At 48.0% G+C, this 18,396-nt stretch overlaps 1 protein-coding gene across 3 annotated transcripts in view; it reads right to left on the bottom strand.

Annotated features, from left to right (window-relative positions):
* Positions 1 to 482: 482 nt before the first annotated feature.
* The window catches only part of raly (RALY heterogeneous nuclear ribonucleoprotein), a 64,010-nt gene continuing 46,096 nt past the window's right edge, over positions 483 to 18,396 (bottom strand). For 2 of the 3 annotated variants that reach the window (XM_086200322.1, XM_086200323.1), the window contains exons 5-9: positions 17,233 to 17,396; positions 8,453 to 8,581; positions 4,873 to 5,018; positions 2,761 to 2,805; positions 483 to 544 (exon numbers count right to left, since the gene is read on the bottom strand). In XM_086200322.1, the coding sequence (XP_086056448.1) occupies positions 2,764 to 2,805; positions 4,873 to 5,018; positions 8,453 to 8,581; positions 17,233 to 17,396 (481 nt within the window). In that variant the 3' untranslated portion in view covers positions 483 to 544; positions 2,761 to 2,763. The remainder of the gene's footprint in view (positions 545 to 2,760; positions 2,806 to 4,872; positions 5,019 to 8,452; positions 8,582 to 17,232; positions 17,397 to 18,396) is intronic. The other variant, XM_086200324.1, reaches the window with a different exon arrangement.

Raw genomic sequence — 18,396 nt, 5'->3', positions numbered from 1 at the left:
ATTTGGACCTTAAAGTCAAACTCTCAAAGCGAGACCCAGGGTGGCCTTCAATTAGTGACAGCAAAGCAGCTGCAGATTGATACGATTACTTGATCAGATGTGCGGAAGGAGCCAGCGACGTGCGTGCAGCTGGAGGCTGAGGGACTGTCGTCAAGTTGTTGAACGAGTTCATGTTGTCGTGTGGAAACTACCAGGACATCACGTCATCAGGGTTAGACTTCTGCAGGCAGGAGTGCCGAAGGTGCAGTTCCCCTCCCGGCCTGGTGGTGTCCTACTCTGTCATCAGCAGCATCCCTGAGTGTGCAGGAGTGCGGAGCCGGAGGAGTGTGAGGCAGGAAGACGCACTGCTTCAGCACGTCATTTTTTTATTCCCTCGCTGAAAAATTAAACCAAACGCATTGAAATTGTGTTTAAACGTTTATTTACACAAACGAACAGATATCTGCCACTGCGTCGGAGGTGCTGCAGCTGAGCCGGAGCCCCCCCCAGCGCCGCCGCCGCCGCCGCCGCTCTTGTGTGTCCTTCCTCCCGTGGGCCTCCAGTCCTGCGATTGCACAAACCCACAGTCCAGTCAGTCCACACAGTCTCAGTGACCAGCACCATCAGAAACACTCCCAGATGAGCAGCACGCCGAGATGCGTGACATCATCGACCTCCGAGAGCTTCTGGAGGTTTTCCTCTTCACTCTTTGTATTTATTTATCTTTCAAAATCCAACAGGGACCCTCGGGTCACTTCCTTCAGTTCTTTTTTTCAAGGTTTCTATTAGTAACAAACACAGTTAATAAGAAGAAAGTTTTTTTTAATTTTTTTTAAGAGTTTATTTTAATAATTGGAAACAAATTGTTGACAAATTTTTCAAGAAAGCAACTGTAACTTGCTGCCACATGTTGAGTGTTTGGCCTGCAGGAGGCGCTGTTGCAGGCTGCTAGTGCTCCTGCACCCGCGCAGGTTCATCTTGTGACTCAGGCCTTGGCTTTAGGGAGCAGCTCAAGGCTCGTTTCTCAAGCACCTTCTTCTCATCTTTAGTTCTTCTTCACTTATTTCATGCTTTTCCTGCCTTTTATTGTTTTTATGATTGTCGTTTATTCGACCTGACTACACGTCCAGTTAGTCTGCATCTCAGGTCTCAGGAGTTGGAGCGTCTGTGACTTTGCTGTGGTTGGGAGGTTTTACTCTCTCACCTGAGTACATTAATAAAACGACATCCACGTCTGAATCAAACTCGTTCTTATTCATGTGCTTGGACCAATAATCAATCATCTTTCACTTGCGTTTGCAATCAGATCAGAAAACTCATATTTTGCTTAGAAAACTTCTAACTTGGGGGAAAAATCTCAGCACAATAAAAACGTAGTGGAGAACCAAAGTTCCCACTGGGAGTCCCGGCCCGTCTGAAGGGTCTGACGCGTCTTCATTTGAGAGCATTCATCCTCGTCGGCAGCTTGAGTCGAGTCGGAGGAGCCTGATTTACGTGCGCTCTGACCTTTGAAAGCATTACAAAGAGGTGTGCTTCGTCTTCCATCATGTTCCCAACCGTATATCTCGGGATGAGATGAATGGAGTTGCCCCAAATGAATGAGATCCTGTTAGATATCGGCTGAATTATGGGCATTGCTGCCTCCCCGGCATGACTTAGTGTGACGTGCCCCTGACACGGTGGAAGACTTATCTACCAATAAAGCTGATGCTGTTGGGAGCTTTCAAACAGAGCCAGATGCTTCAGTCAGCTTCCTTTACTGCACAATAACCTTCAAATCCAAAAAATTTCATTAGGCCATCATGTTTTGCTCTTTAATGTCCACAAGAAGACGTTTCAATTCACAGCTGCTGAGATTTAGTGTGGGGTTTTTTCTTTTTCTTTTTCTAAACGTACATAGAGGAAACCACACTGGAGCGCAGAGCAGTGGTGGTGTGGTGAGGAGACGTCAGGAGAGAGAGAGAGGGAGAGAGACACACACACACACTGGAGCGCAGAGCAGTGGTGGGGTGGTGAGGAGACATCAGGAGAGAGAGAGAGAGGGAGAGACACACACACACACACACTGGAGCGCAGAGCAGTGGTGGTGTGGTGAGGAGACGTCAGGAGAGAGAGAGAGAGAGACACACAGACACACACACTGGAGCGCAGAGCAGTGGTGGTGTGGTGAGGAGACGTCAGGAGAGAGAGAGAGAGAGACACACACACACACACACTGGAGCGCAGAGCAGTGGTGGTGTGGTGAGGAGACATCAGGAGAGAGAGAGAGAGAGAGAGAGAGGGAGAGAGACACACACTGGAGCGCAGAGCAGTGGTGGGGTGGTGAGGAGACGTCAGGAGAGAGAGAGAGAGAGAGACACACACACACACACACTGGAGCGCAGAGCAGTGGTGGTGTGGTGAGGAGACGTCAGGAGAGAGAGAGAGAGAGAGACACACACACACACACTGGAGCGCAGAGCAGTGGTGGTGTGGTGAGGAGACGTCAGGAGAGAGAGAGAGAGAGAGAGAGAGAGACACACACACACACACTGGAGCGCAGAGCAGTGGTGGTGTGGTGAGGAGACATCAGGAGAGAGAGGGAGAGAGAGAGACACACACACACACTGGAGCGCAGACCAGTGGTGGTGTGGTGAGGAGACATCAGGAGAGAGAGAGAGAGGGAGAGAGAGACACACACACTGGAGCGCAGAGCAGTGGTGGTGTGGTGAGGAGACTTCAGGAGAGAGAGAGAGAGAGAGAGAGAGAGAGAGGGAGAGACACACACACACTGGAGCTCACCTTTCAGGGGTGAAGGGGATCCATGTCTGATGATCGGTGACTGTTCTGGAGGAGCAGGAGAACAGACAGACCACTGTCAGATCGCTCTCTCACTCACACACTCACACACACACTCACACACCCCTGAGGTGACTGGTGTTGGATGAACAGTCACTTCCTGTCCTTACACCCTAACCAGGGTCGTATCACGCTGGTTTCTCACCTGATCATGATGTCATGATCTCGTCCAATCAGCTGCCTTGTGTGGACAAAGTAAAAGCTCTAGTACAACATTGGCGAGCAGCAGGGAAAACATGCCACAGTTACTGCTGCTGCTACTACTACTACTACTACTACTACTACTACTACTACTACTACTACGATAATGAAAACTGTATTGCAGCTTTCATACAAACATTTCTGTCCTAAGTGCAGCAAACAGAGAAGAACATCACCGGCTGGTCATGAGGTTGCAGGTGCGACTCCACCGACTTGTTCAGTCCAGCATGGCGACTAGAGAAGCCTCTCTGCTGGCGGCGCTGAGCTCGGACCGATCAATCACTGACAGCTGTACAGCCGAACTGCACCGAGCACAGCGGCTATCCTCCAGCTAACGCACCTGGGGGAGTTCTCTGTTGTATTCATATTCCGATGGATTTATTGAGCCCGGATGGATTGGGAAGCATTTGTTTTGTTGCTGGTGGAAAGCCGAGTCGACGGAATCACGAGCTATCAATTCACCACACATCTGCAGCCTGGAGGACGAGAGGTCATCGAAGCGCCTCAGACACCACAGACACATCGTGTCTAGGATTCTAAGCGCTACAGTTGGAAAGGTTTTGTATACAAAAACATCAGAAATAATCCGTCAGGTGGACGTGACCTTTTGACCTGCTGTGAGCATCACGCCACCTGGGCGCTTCTGCCTGCAAGGATGATCAGCGGACGATCTGCTGCTTGGCCTGCCGGGGTTTCCAATTCAGAAACAAATCCACCAGAAAATTGTTCCAAGGATGCGTCGCACACAAATCCACGTGATGTTGTTGATCAGTTTGGTCTGTCACCTGTCAGAACGCGTGGAACTCACGTGGGGAAGCTGCTGCTGTCCGTCAGAGACCTGAACGCCACGGAGGCTGCAGACGCTCACCGCAGACGCTCCATGACCAAACTGTCGGAGTCATCGTGAGCAGCGAGGCTCTCTCTGGTCTCAACGGCGACGGTTACTGTTGCCATGTTTCACAGTGGTTGGTCTGCTTGGAGTCGCTCAGGGACGCGACGCAGCGCTGCCAAGCGTCCGGGTCGGGTTTCAAATTTGTCTTGAAATTCTTCAGAGTGAAAACTTTTGCAGCCACAAAAAAATAAACAAATAAAAAGAATGTGTTCTCCTACTGAAGCGTCACTTTCCAAATTCGTACTCGAACAACAGCAGAACCAAACAGGCTACAGCCATCAAGTTTGTGATTCAGTTGAAGTTCTCGCAACAGTCGATGCTGAATTTAACTGCTTTTTTTATAAATCTGTTTCAAATTCTGATTTCTTGGATGATTTAATTCTTTAGAACAATGAAACAATGAAGCAGCCTTTTGTTTGAAGCCTCAACTACGATTTCTAGGAAACTACAACCCTGCAACACTCGGAATGTTGGACAAGAGCTTGGTGTTATCATTTGCCACATTTTATGATTATTGCTACAATATAAAAAGAGTTTCTCTGTTGGAGCGCGCGCACGCACACACGCACACACGCAGAGCTGAGAGACCAGATGAAGACGACCTCACCGCCGGTCGGCCCTCTCGCTCGCGCCTGTTCGCGCTACGGCGGCGTGTCGGCTGATTATTGGTGATCTTTGTATCCGTCAGTTTATTCTGGAGCCTCTGTTTCCTCACTGTGGGCTCTTGGTTTATTAGGAGGAAACAAAGTGACAAGTTTAAGATTTATGATTTGGAAACCAAGAAAATCGTTTCATCTCAGGCTCAGAGAGTTCCCGTTTCCCAGATTGTTCCAAATGTAACAGGGATGTTTGTTTAGTGGGGATGAGACGACAACTGGGAGGATCCAACTCAGAAGGAACACGTCGCCAGAACGGCTGAAACCCCGATGTCGTGTATCGCCAACTGGTTCCTAATCACACACCATGTGGTCGTGGGCGTCATCCTGCGTGTGCTCTTCTTCCTCGCTGTTCTGTCTCTGCTCCTCTTCCTCGTCTTCCAGGTCCGAGCTGGAATCCGGCCCTTTCTGCCACGCCTCCTGGCTCTGACTCTCCTCTGCTCTCCTCAGTTCTTCACGAACACAAGAAACACACAACAATGAGGACGTGTCAGCGTGGAGAGGGAGGGAGAGCAGCGCGCACGTATGCGCACACACACACGCGCGAACACACACACGAACACACGTGCACACACACATACACACACGTACACATACACACGTACACACACACGGGGGAAACTCTCTGGTTCCTCCTCCGTTCTCAGAGCCGCTCTACTGGTTTGTCTTCCTCGACCTTTCTGACCGATGTGAGTGAGAGAGGTTACAGCTTCAAGATGGTCTGGCCTCAATGCAGCCAGCACACCTGGACTGACCCAGACCTGCTTGGACCGACCCGGTCTGGCCTGGACCGACCCAGTCTGGCCTGGACCGACCCAGTCTGGCCTGACATTCATAGGTATTTACTGGAGGACCATCCGTTGGCGCTGACTCCAGCCTCAGTCTTTCAATAACAGTAAATTATTTCTCTTCTCATTGGGTTTCATTGGCGAGTATCAAATCAAAATGTGATCATTGGTGATTATTAATGTCACTGTCAGATTTCATTTGTTGTTGTTTTTAAGTATTTGATATGAAAACAGGCCAGCCCGGTGGAGCAGTGGTCCTCCCTGTGGCCCCCCATCAAGAAGGTTGTGGGTGGAGCAGCGGTCCTCCCTGTGGCCCCCCAGCAAGAAGGTTGTGGGTGGAGCCCCGGCTGGATGGAGGGATGGATGGAGGGATGGATGGAGGGATGGATGGATGATGGATGGATGGTGGAGGGATGATGGATGGATGATGGAGGGATGATGGATGGATGATGGAGGGATGGTGGAGGGATGATGGATGGATGATGGAGGGATGATGGATGGATGATGGAGGGATGATGGAGGGATGGATCTGAAAGCTAAGTTGGAACTTGTATTTCACACATCAGGAAGTTCTAAGTCCTCTGACACAAACATGACAGGTCACTAAGTACTCACACACTGAATCAAGTACTTGTACTGCAGTACAGCTGTACAGTGAGTGTAGGGATGGTCCTGCTCTCAACAGCAGCCTGACAGCAGATGGGAGGAATATTTCTGTTCTCCCTCCAGAACCTTCTGTGCGGTTTCCCTCCATTTTTACTGTCATTTTTGTTCGGAGCCCCTAAACAACACGGACAGGCGTCGATGTGACAAACGACCTCTGACCGCAGGCTCGTCCGGCTCACTCTGACCTTTATGAGGGATGAAAGTTTGCAGTTCTTTGTATCGCGACTGCGTACGCGAGGAATCCGCTGTGTTTGATTTTATTGCCTCTTCATATTTTTGGTATGAATTTAAATGGGAGAGCAGAGGCAGAATTCTCACATTATGCAAAATGGTTCCAGACTGCAGAGAACATCTGTCTGCCGTACATGCGTGCGTATTTATATTTATACACAATACACATGATAGGCTCTATATATACCAGTTTACTATGACGTACTATGTAGTACACACAGTACTTAACATGAATTCCTATTGTGTGTAGATGTTGAGGTTGCAGGTGTTTGGATTCCTCGCCACATTTTTGCAGCCGGGATAAAAACAGCGCGAATATCGAACATGAAGAGAAACCCTGATGTACGTAATCAGAATTGACCAAGAATCAGAGACTCAAAGTATTAAAGAGTCACAACAGGCCAAGTCACTTCTAAAGTAAAAAAGTACAGCAGTGTGAGGAAGGGAAGTAAGCAACATGAGGGGACGTGAATGCTGGGAAGAGCTGGAGTGTGTGAATTTGAGACGAGGAAGAATGGACGAACGATCATCTGCCTGGATTAAGAAGGCCTGGATTAAGAAGGCCTGGATTAAGAAGGCCTGGATTACAGCAGACGACTTGGAGAGTTCAGCCTCCGTTAGCTTCCAGCTACATGTCCGTGGCTGGTTCTTCCTGCATTCTGGAGTCAGTCAGGACTGATGCAGGAGGGAGGAGCGTCACGCGCCAGCCACATATCAGTGAGTACTTGGAGGCAAAGATGTACTTCCCGGGTGAAGTACATGTACATGTAGTTTGTAAACAGCATTCATGTTCACCCCCCCCCCCCCCCCAAAAAAAAACAATGACAGCCTCGACTTGCTGGGAGCAAATTTACAATTTGGATGAGAACAAACCAAACATATTTGAACTGCAGAAAGAAGAAGGAGAGGATGAAAAGGAGTGGTAGTACTTATACCTGGTACTTTCATGGTCGTCCCACCTGTTGCTGCGAACCTCCCCCTCAGAGCCGATCGAGACTTGGAGTTTCTCGCGTTATTTATGGATGTTTGCGAGCGCAGGTCCAGAAACGGCTCCCTTGGAAGTCGAGCTTCAGACCAACGTCTATTGTTTACACATGTCGCTTCCTGATTGTTCTGGTTATTACAACAGAGGAGTCTTTGTGTTTTCATCTTCAACTCTGCAAAATGTTTTGCCAAATGTTTCTGCACTGAAAACACTTTAATTGCTCGTTCCCATGCGGAGGACATGAGACAGGAAACGCTCTGGTGCACAAGACGGGTCAAAAATGACCCAAACTAATGACTTTGATTTAGATCTTTGCATGTTAGGACTTTTATTACTCAATATTTAATGAGTTCCTCAACCGAGCTTTTTTATCACAAACACTCCTTTTATAGTTGCTTTTTTTTGTTTTAAATCAATCCCCTTAAAAACATGGCTGAAAGCTGACCCAGGTATGACGGCTGGAGCCGGCGGCTTGTAGAATCACCACGTCGCGTTTTCCTCTCCAGGTCAGTATTTCATCTTTCTATGAGGCCCAAACCTGTCTGATGAGGAGCAGGTGTGCGTGAAACGCTCCTCACGACTCAGTGCAATAAAGAGGTGGAGGCGGGGGCCCCGCCGAGCACGAGCTGTTTGATTCAGTTCTTGGCCGACTCGGGGCTCAGCAGGTAGGGCCTGGAGGTGCCTCGTTACCTCAGACTACCTGGGGAGCCTAGTTACCATGGTAATTGATGACATTCCTCAACACTGCTAAAATATCCACATTTCAGTACCACCACTACTCCTACAACTACTAGAAATACTACAACTACTCCTGCTCATAGTAACAATTCTGATTACAGTACGCAGCAATGTGGTGATGTCCCATTCATCCAGTGAATGCCAACAACCATGAACCCTGAACGCACCAGTGTTCATCAAGTCAGGTGGACCATGGAAACAGTAAGATCTGCTTGCTCTTGTACTGTGCTGCGTCCCACCTCTCTGGACTGGTGATCGGCTGTTTAACTGGGAGGGAACTGGGGGCCTCCAGATCCTCGGGTCACCGAATCAGTTTTGAGCCTCCAAGAAGATTGAACTTTATTCAATAATTCAGTTTGTGAGCAAACGGTTGCCTGGTTCACGTCCGAGTGAGTTAACTTGCATATGACCTGCTGTCATTGGTGTAGTGATGATGATGATGAATCAGTGTGTGTGTGTGAGTGTTTGTGTGAGTCACCTGTGGTGGTGGTGATGTGTGTGTCCTCTGTAATCTGCTCCAGTCGGCCCAGCAGAGCTTCGATGTTGGCTTTAATCTGAGTCAACTCCGACTTGATGGCCTGAAGCTCTGCACCTTCCACAGCTGCTGCTGTTCTCTCACACACACACACACACACACACACACACACACACACACACACACACACACACACACACGGTCATCTACTGGTTAACACACCTACAGAGCACGGTCTAGAATCTAACATCATTTTTACCAATTAATTTCCACTCAGGGGCGAGGAAGCTGGTGATGTCACCACCACCTCTGAAACACGAAAGCTAAATAAGACCCAGCTCAAAATTTACCTCAATATATTTGTGTAAAGTGTGTGTGTGTGTGTGTGTGTGTGTGTGTGTGTCAGGAGGGAGCGTAGTTCTGTGTAATTCAGTAAAAGTATTTCATGGCTGATGAGACTTTTCATTGCAGTTCCAACCTGTAAAAATAAATCTTTCACTTCTCACTTGGGGAAAAGAAGCCGACGGCATGAAGAGTTAAAGAAGAAGAGAGTTCTCATGGAGACGTGTTCCGCTTGGAATCAAGTCCACGTACGTTCCGAGGGCCACAGGTGAAAGACAGATGTCTGTTGCCTCACCTGGAACCGTCTGCTCTCCCTCGTTATTGTCAATAATCAAAACGATTACTCCTTCATTCAAAGATGGACATACAAACGAGGAATACAGCGCCATTTGATATCATCGCAATAAAATAAACGAAGGACAAAAATCTTAATTCAACGACCACAAAGGAAGGTCTTCATCGTCCTCGCTCCCTCCTTCCCTTACAATAGTGAGAGAACATCTCTTATTCCAAAGTGAAATGACCAATAATCTCATTATTCACAAATCATTATGTCAATAGCGATGAAAACGGATTTATGACGTGAGAAATAAGTTGATAAGTTGAGTTAAGAGAAATTTGTGGACGAGTATCATTCGATAAATCTGCTTCTTCATAATGTAAAACAGAGCAATGAATGAATCTGAATCTGAATCAAGAGGAGTCTGAACCACCGGTGGAAACGTTTACTGTCCAACCAGGGTTCATGTTACGTTTTAAGATCTTCAAATCCTAAATCAAAAGGGTGCCAGAGTACAAAATCATCCTCCAGTAATGAGGTCGAAGTTTTAAATAATCCTCATCTTCATCTCCAGTTACATCGCCTACAGCACTGCTGTAAAGTCATAAATGTGGAGATGGTTAGATGCATGTGGGCCGGATTATCTGTCCATTCCTCCCTCTCTCCTAACACAATGAGTGATGTCTGTCTGCAGCAGGACGGGAGGAAGCTGCGACACGGGGGGGGGGGGGGGGGGGGGGGGCGGGGGCAGCGCTCAGGGGTCCTGTTACCTGAGGAGAACAACTGAAGGACAAGGAGTCTGCCGCTTGCTGTAGGGGGGGTCAGTCGCTGCATGCAGGCTCCAAACGTCGCTCACTCGGGTGCATAAAGCGCATGTAAATGCGTGCGGCCAAAGTTCCTCAGTCCGGCTCCGGCGCCTCACAGGTCCTGGACTTGCACGCCAGCTATGCTTCGTTTATATTTTGGAGATCAAATCCTCTCATCTACCAGCCGAGTTACATTCACAGATGAAAGTCTCTCAGAAATCATCAACAGCCACAAAGCAGAACACAGCTCATAACCCGCAGATGTGACGCGCCACCCGACGCCACACTGGATCTGCAGACACGCTGATGAAAACACCAAGTATGGAATTGACTCTCATTTACTCTCAACAACCCCTGCTTGTGAAGAAATGAATCAAATTTGTTTTATATTTGAGGGAACGTATGCGCATCATTTCTGCTCCCGTCTTTGTACTCTGCGTTAGTTTCCCATGATGCAGTGCGGGTTCAGCAGCAGCGCCGTTGCTACACTGGGAGCATTTGAGCTTCTGCCAAAACTGCACTGAACTCACTAAATATGAGTTCCTAACATCAAAGACAAACATTCCTAATTAGGTGCATGAAGGCTGATTGTTGTCAGGCTGCTGCTGGAGTCACATGACCAGGCGTTGAGGAAGTTCTGACTGATTATTCTTCAGAGGACAGTGCAGGTACTGTAGGACTCAGGTGAGCAGTACCTCGTTCACCTCTGCTGAAGAAGGCAGCTCCGTGGTACTGAAAGGAGGATCTTCGCTCTGCACTGCCACCTGTTGGTCAGTTGACCGCCACACTGATGGGTTTAAATTCTAGAAATCTGAGTTGTAACTTGTTGGTAAGTTTGGTCCTGAGAGTCGAGGACCAGTGTTGTACCTCACAAATGAGGGAGAGGGAGAGAGGGAGAGAGAGAGAGAGAGAGACGGTGAGAGAGAGGTAGAAAGAGAGGGATGTGATGATGGTGATGGCAGATGAATGAATGACAAATGAAGGGATGAGTAAATTGGTGGCAGCAAAGAACAACTGCAAGACATCTGGCAGTTGTTTTTGTAGCCACAATTACAACCACATTTTCCCAACTATGTGTGTGTGTGTGTGTGTGTGTGTGTGTGTGTGTGTCTGTGTGTGTGTGTGTGTCTCATCAGGCATTCCTTGTGTTGGAGGGACATAAATCTTTACAGTCATCCTGTGACTGATCCATTTTGGTGAAACAAAAAAATTCAGCGCGACCCAAATTATAGCAAATAATCATCATATTTGCAGCAAACTCTTCAGGTTGTTGCTTCACACACTCCCACATGCACACACACACACACACACACACACACACACACACACACACACACACATACTTGCACGCACACACAAACTCACACATGCATGCACACACTCACACATGCACGCACACACTCACACATGCACACACACACACACTCACACATGCACACACACCCACATGCACACATCCCACATGCATGCACACACACACGCCCACATGCACGCACACACACTCACACATGCACACACTCCCACATGCACACACACACTCACACACACACTCACACATGCACTCACACACAAACTCACAAATGCACACACACACTCACACGCATTCACTAATGAGGACAAGGATTAAGGTTGAGATTAGGATTGGGCCGGTAGTGGGTACGGTTTAAATTTAGCTGGGCCGGTAGTGGGTACGGTTTAAGTTTAGCTGGGCCGGTAGTGGGTACGGTTTAAATTTAGCTGGGCCGGTAGTGGGCACGGTTTAAATTTAGCTGGGCCGGTAGTGGGCACGGTTTAAATTTAGCTGGGCCGGTAGTGGGTACGGTTTAAATTTAGCTGGGCCGGTAGTGGGTACGGTTTAAGTTTAGCTGGGCCGGTAGTGGGTACGGTTTAAATTTAGCTGGGCCGGTAGTGGGTACGGTTTAAGTTTAGCTGGGCCGGTAGTGGGTACGGTTTAAATTTAGCTGGGCCGGTAGTGGGTACGGTTTAAATTTAGCTGGGCCGGTAGTGGGCACGGTTTAAATTTAGCTGGGCCGGTAGTGGGTACGGTTTAAATTTAGCTGGGCCGGTAGTGGGTACGGTTTAAGTTTAGTTGGGCCGGTAGTGGGCACGGTTTAAATTTAGTTGGGCCGGTAGTGGGTACGGTTTAAGTTAAGTTGGGCCGGTAGTGGGTACGGTTTAAGTTTAGCTGGGCCGGTAGTGGGTACGGTTTAAGTTTAGTTGGGCCGGTAGTGGGCACGGTTTAAATTTAGTTGGGCCGGTAGTGGGTACGGTTTAAATTTAGTTGGGCCGGTAGTGGGTACGGTTTAAGTTAAGCTGGGCCGGTAGTGGGTACGGTTTAAGTTTAGCTGGGCCGGTAGTGGGTACGGTTTAAGTTTATTTGGGCCGGTAGTGGGTACGGTTTAAGTTTAGTTGGGCCGGTAGTGGGCACGGTTTAAATTTAGCTGGGCCGGTAGTGGGTACGGTTTAAGTTTAGTTGGGCCGGTAGTGGGTACGGTTTAAGTTTAGTTGGGCCGGTAGTGGGCACGGTTTAAGTTTAGTTGAATGAATGTCCTCTGAAGCGATGGGAATCTTCTCCTCTCTTCTTTTGCTCCTTCATTCTCTCTCTTGTGTGCTGGAACCAGTGAGACACTGGGACTGAACACGTTCAGTCTCTTTGACAGGGGAAACGGAGACGAAGACCGTGGGACGAGACAGTCACCTCACTCAGACCATAACAGGTGAGGACGACCCCTCAGGTGCCAACAGAGGTTGGTAACCCTGACCGGGACTCACCCCCAGCAGTCAGGACTCCATCTCAACTCTCCCAACCTCAACCTAACCCGCTGGTCGTGTCACGCGTCACTCAGAACTACAGGAACTGCATCCAGACTCAGATCACCGAGCACCTTCATCAGGGTGAACCAAAAAGGCTGAACTGTTCATCCAAGGTCATCAAAGGTCAGAGAGAATCCAGATCAAACAGGTTCTATATCCAATCACACCTACAGACCAATTACACAGATTCGTTAGTGTTAGAATGAGCCACCGGTGCCATGGAAAATTCATGGCATTCAGTAAAATGAAACAGTGATGGCATCAGAAAAACAGGTATGCGTGTGTGTGTGTGTGTGTGTGTGTGTGTGTGTGTGTGAGACAGTTCCTGTGTTGCTCTAACCAGGGGGATGAGAACAGTGATCAACATGCCTGAAATGACTCCTCTTTTCCACAGAGACCTTACGACTGCTCTGACAGCCGAGTGTTTCAGGTCTGCTTCAGTTTAGGCACAAAAACACGAAAAGATGAGTTTAGGGTCGTGTGCATCGGCACCGGCTATCAAACCCCAGTCTGATTAGAACACGGGGGGGGGGGGGGGGGGGGGCTCAGGATGCCTGTTTGCTCCTGTCTTCATGTAATAAATCACATATTTGTGGAGGAAAACAAAACCAAGTCCAGGTACGGTGTTTGTGGGACCAGCTTTCTTGCAGTCATTAAATATTAAACAGTATGGAAACTGACTTGAGTTTTACCTTTGCAGTTGAGCTTCCACAAAATCTGGAGCTGTGGGCAGATCAGGCCTGTGAACTAACAGGAAGTGACATCATTGTAGCCCAAACACCTGTTGAATATCTGAGTGCTTTTCATGCACCGAGGCACTCGGACAAGAACCTGATTTATTCAGTGCAAAACGGGTTCTGCAGACATCAGTACTGCTCATTCTGTTATTCAGTCTTCTTAAGCCAGCATCAGCTGACATGCTAACAGAAAACAAGCTTTCCAGTACAAAGCACACAGGTGAACGTCCCTCTAGCGTCTGGTTAGCCCACCTCAGCCACCTTCTGAGGAGTCGACAGAGCAGCAGACACGTCCCTCCACACCAGTGGCACCTGTACCACAGACACAGGATTTCATCCTCGTCAACAAGAGGAAACCAGGAGTTGAACCAAGAGAGCATGGAAACATCTGAAGATCATTTCTCCCTCACAACGACCCAGAGACATCGCCGCACGCCTTCATTACCTGCAGGACCAGCTGTAACACTCCACTATCCACGCTCACTAAGGAGAGCAAACCTCAACCAGAATCCAGAAACCAGCTGCAGGAGCAGACTGGAACCAGATCTCACAGACAGGCAGACAGACACACACACAACAGAGAATCCATTACGAATCGTCTCCCCTGGCTAACCTGTCCGTGTCCGAGTCTTTGCTTCTCTACTCAGTTCCTTTGTCAGAGTCATAATTTCTGTCCACACTGTTATTTTGCAAACAATGAGATCAGCGATATGTAAAAAAAAAGAGCTTTCAGACCTGTGAGAGAGCAGACCGTTAGCTTGAAGGCAACGATTACCGACAAACAGCACAAAAACTGTGGCAAAGAGTCAGTTAATGACATTTGAAACACATCGCCCGGAATGACCACATCTGCTCTACGCAACCATGCGGTCAAAACACCGCAACCCACCAGCTGCTCACTTGCACCCTGGCGCTGAGATGCGCCGGATCAGCAGCTGACGTGGATCTCACTGGACCGAAACGTGAAAGTTTGTAATCCAACGTTTAGGCTAGAAATATTCAAGCTACAAACATTTGTGGCCGTTTTGTTTTTTTTAATTTTCAGGAGTTGTTTGAAAGGCACATGACACTTTTCAGCTTGAGCACAGTGGGGAAACGAGTCGCGAGTCCAGACTGAGGCGCATCTGATGCAGCCCTGAAAATTAGCGTGAGACAACAATGTGACATTTGGTGCCAGTGTCCATGAAGGAAGAGTGAGTAAATTTAAATTCTGAAATCTCTTTTACTGTTTTTATCTTTCTGTATTTCTCACGCCACACCTTTAAGTTCCAGCTGTCAGTTCAATACACCTTTTAGTGCTTAGCAGGTTTAAGTCACCAGATTTATGAGCGTTTCATCGTTGCTGATTTTTATTTACGACAAGTAACCCCGCAAATATTTGCCTGAATCAGAGAGGCTGCTGTGGTTCCTTTCAAATACAGTCTCAGTTTCTGCATCCATAATGAATAAGTTTAAAAAAAAAAAGAGTAACTGATGTCGCTAACTTTGCATGAAGCAGTAGGAACACAAACTAAGAGGAAGGGGCCGGTGTTATGAATGGCTTTGACCACCATATAAATCATGTACGAAGGAGAAATCTGCTCAGGATCTCCAACATGTGGCTGGCGAGGCCTCTTGTGCATCAGGTTATAATAACAGTTTTATGATACAAGCGTTCCCACACTCTCAGATACGGTATTAAGAGGTGATGGACATTGACAAGAGGGTCTCCTGGGAAGCTCTTGGTCTGAGCTGAGGAGATGATCGATGTCAGATGCGTCTTTCTCCACCTGAGCCAGCAGTTCAGTGATTACCTTCATATCAATAATCAAAGCTTTGCAATGCATCAGGTTAAAAAAACAACAACAAAAAAAAACAGGTCTGCTTCCTCCTTGGTGTATGATGAAAGTCACATGTTCCAAGCAGTCGCTCTCCACCAACCGTTGTGAGGAGAGGAGCCAGTGGAACAAGGACACCACCGAACTCTTGATGTGTGACAGCTTTAACTGCAGGCTCCGTCTAATTGCAGCCGTCAGAGCCTTGTCACTCTGGAAGTCAGTGAGACGAAGCAGAACTTATTTGATAGTCACAAAGTTACACAGAGGACAAGGACCTGGACGCCTTCAGCCCGCAACCCCCACATCTGTAGTCAGATAAAAGAGGAAAGATGAAATGTTGTGAGGTAAAATGTGTCATGAGACACCACGTGCACCGCCCACAAATCAAATCCCCAGATGCAAGGCTCCTTACTTGTTTGGTACGGACACCAGCAATTATTAGATCAGATTTTTAGCGACATGTTGTGTCACAATCACGACACCGCGGCCCCGACTGGAAGCAATCAGGGTTTGTACTTGTAGTCACAGTCACTTGGACACATTTAGGACCGTCTATCCTCATCAAAAGTCACAGCTGCTCAGACGTTTGCAGAGGCAACAAACTGTGTTTCTAACCTATCAGCCCAACTCTGAACCGAAGCGCTGCTCCTTCACAGCAAGAAGGTCACAGGTGTCAGTTTCACTCCAGGTGCACTGGTTCTCCCACCATAAAGGATGTAATGGTTTCCAGCTCCAGTGGTCCACTTTACATCAACAAACTGCTCTGAAGTCCTGTCAAATTGTGACAGAGGAAATGTGATCTATGCTGCTGCCACAGCAGAAACATGAGTTTCCAGGAGCAGAAAGGCCAAGACGCTCCGCCCCGCTCCCTTGTTTGGTTGCTAGAACGTTGATGTGTTGAGACGAGACACAGTCGGTCTCACGGACACAGGAACACGGCTACTAGACAGCAACACCCAGGGTGGAAGCCCTCATGATGATGTCAGGTCCAGTACTTCCTCTCCTACTGTCTGAGCTCACGCTGATGATGTTGCTGTATTTGATATATTTGATTTATAAGAAATCACAACCAAGGTTCTCTCAAGTACACCAGTAACTTTAAAGTTGAGAATTTTGGCTGCATTCACAACTAAATCTGCCGATCTGTGAAAGTGTTACATTTTACAGAGTGCTACTCATGTGTGGCTGCAGTGTTAGCATCAGCTCATTTGGCTACTTGTGTGTGTAACTGCAGTGTTAGCATTAGCACGTCTAGCTAATTAAGTGTTTGACTACAGTGTTAGCATTAGCTTGTTTGGCTACTGACATGTGTGACTGCAGTGTTAGCATTAGCTTGTCTGGCTACTGATGTGTGTGACCGCAGTATTAGCATTACCTCTTTTGGCTACTGACGCGTGTGACCGCAGTATTAGCGTTAGCTTGTTTGGCGACTGACCTGTGGGACCGCAGCTTTAGCATTAGCTCGTTTGGCTATTCCTGTGTGAGTGTGGCTGCAGCTTTAGCATTAGCTCGTTTGGCTATTCCTGTGTGAGTGTGGCTGCAGCTTTAGCATTAGCTCGTTTGGCTATTCCTGTGTGTGTGTGGCTGCAGCTTTAGCATTAGCTCATTTGGCTACTCACGTGTGTGTGTGGCTGCAGCTTTAGCATTAGCTCATTTGGCTACTCACGCGTGTGTGGCTGTAGTGTTACACACACAGCAACCACAACCCATTTTTAACCAACCAGGTAACCACGATGGGCTCCAGTAGCGCACCGACCACAGCGACCACAGGCCGGCTCATGCCACCTTCCTGCTCCCGCTGGTGTGCAAATACAAACTGAAAAACGTGCCCCTGGTGGTTATTTCCTGTAACTGCCTGGTTCCAGAAGTGGCTACTAATAGAATGAACAGATGCTTCTCTCTTTCACGAGAGAGTAAAGGGTAATAAACAGAACGTGATAAAAGCAGCAGAAGTGCATTCACAGTTCATGGATGTGTTGGAACTCACATCGCTGTCTGTTGCCGTTGCTGGTGGGGAGGACAGAGGCGGTGCGTGCCAGCAGTTTGACTGGTAGCGATTTGACTCGTCGCAGCAGCGGCACCGCTACCCGTGGGCGTTTGACTGGCACCACCCGAGGGACTGGAGACACCCGTCCACGGTGCTCAAACAACCTGAAGACAGAAGGAGGAATGGGGGGAGAGAGGGAAGAGGCAGAGAAAGAAAAGAGAGACATAAAAGAAGGGGGAGTTAAAAGAAAGAAAAGAAACGAAACTTTAGGCAGGTGAGAAAAAAAATCAAGGTTTAAAAGTAAAGAGAGGAAAGGAAATGAAACACCTTTATTCACTAATTCAGAGGTCAGATATAGAAATTGTGTTTATCATGTGTTAATCTGCAAAAAACAATGCTGCCAGGGTTACGCTTTGTTTCACAAATATGTTTTTTTTTATTGAATCTGGCTCATCTCAAAAGAACCTCGGTACGGCACGAAGAAAATCCTCCCTAACAACGTGTTCTGCTCTCGTCTTCCAACATCTTGCTCTCATATCATCAGAGAAACACATGACTTCCCAGTATAGGAGGATGAAGAGCTGTCAGTCGGACGGGGGCGTGTGCAGCCTGTAGGAATCAGCTGACAGGACGCAACATCACGTGACTGCTCTGACGAGCGCACATGAAACGATGAACAAGATGAACGGCACTGAGAATCTAGAGGTACGGAGCTTGATGGCTGACGCGCACCAGAGGATGTTCAAGTCCAAACATTTTAACAATGCGGGAAACCACAGGAAGAACAACAGAGAATTTGATATTTCAATCACAGGAAAGCTCAAATGGGACGATTTCGTCGAGGCGCAGCACCACACACTCGGCATTTAGGCTAAACGATTTCAAAGTGACGATTCCAGAGACCTGGGACCTCAGGTGAAATTCACATGATTAAACATGACGGCAGGAACCAACAAACATGGAGGCCGACCGTCAGCACTGGCTGCACGTGTGTGTGCTTCATTCTGCCTCGAGAAAAACAAAAAACAAAACATAAAACGGGATGAAGTCCTGGCTGAGAAGAGGAGAAGACGGGTCAGCATGATTGAAGCATTTTGCAGAGCCGGAGGTGAGTTGGAAATAAATACTTTTGGTTAAATTTAGGATTTGGTTCCCCCGCTGACA

This window comes from Aulostomus chinensis, chromosome 3 (genome assembly GCF_037954235.1).
Source record: "Aulostomus chinensis isolate RoL2024-O1b breed Wild chromosome 3, RoL_Achi_v1.0, whole genome shotgun sequence".
Taxonomy (NCBI): domain Eukaryota; kingdom Metazoa; phylum Chordata; class Actinopteri; order Syngnathiformes; family Aulostomidae; genus Aulostomus; species Aulostomus chinensis.
This window is presented reverse-complemented; position numbering and strand designations above follow the sequence as displayed.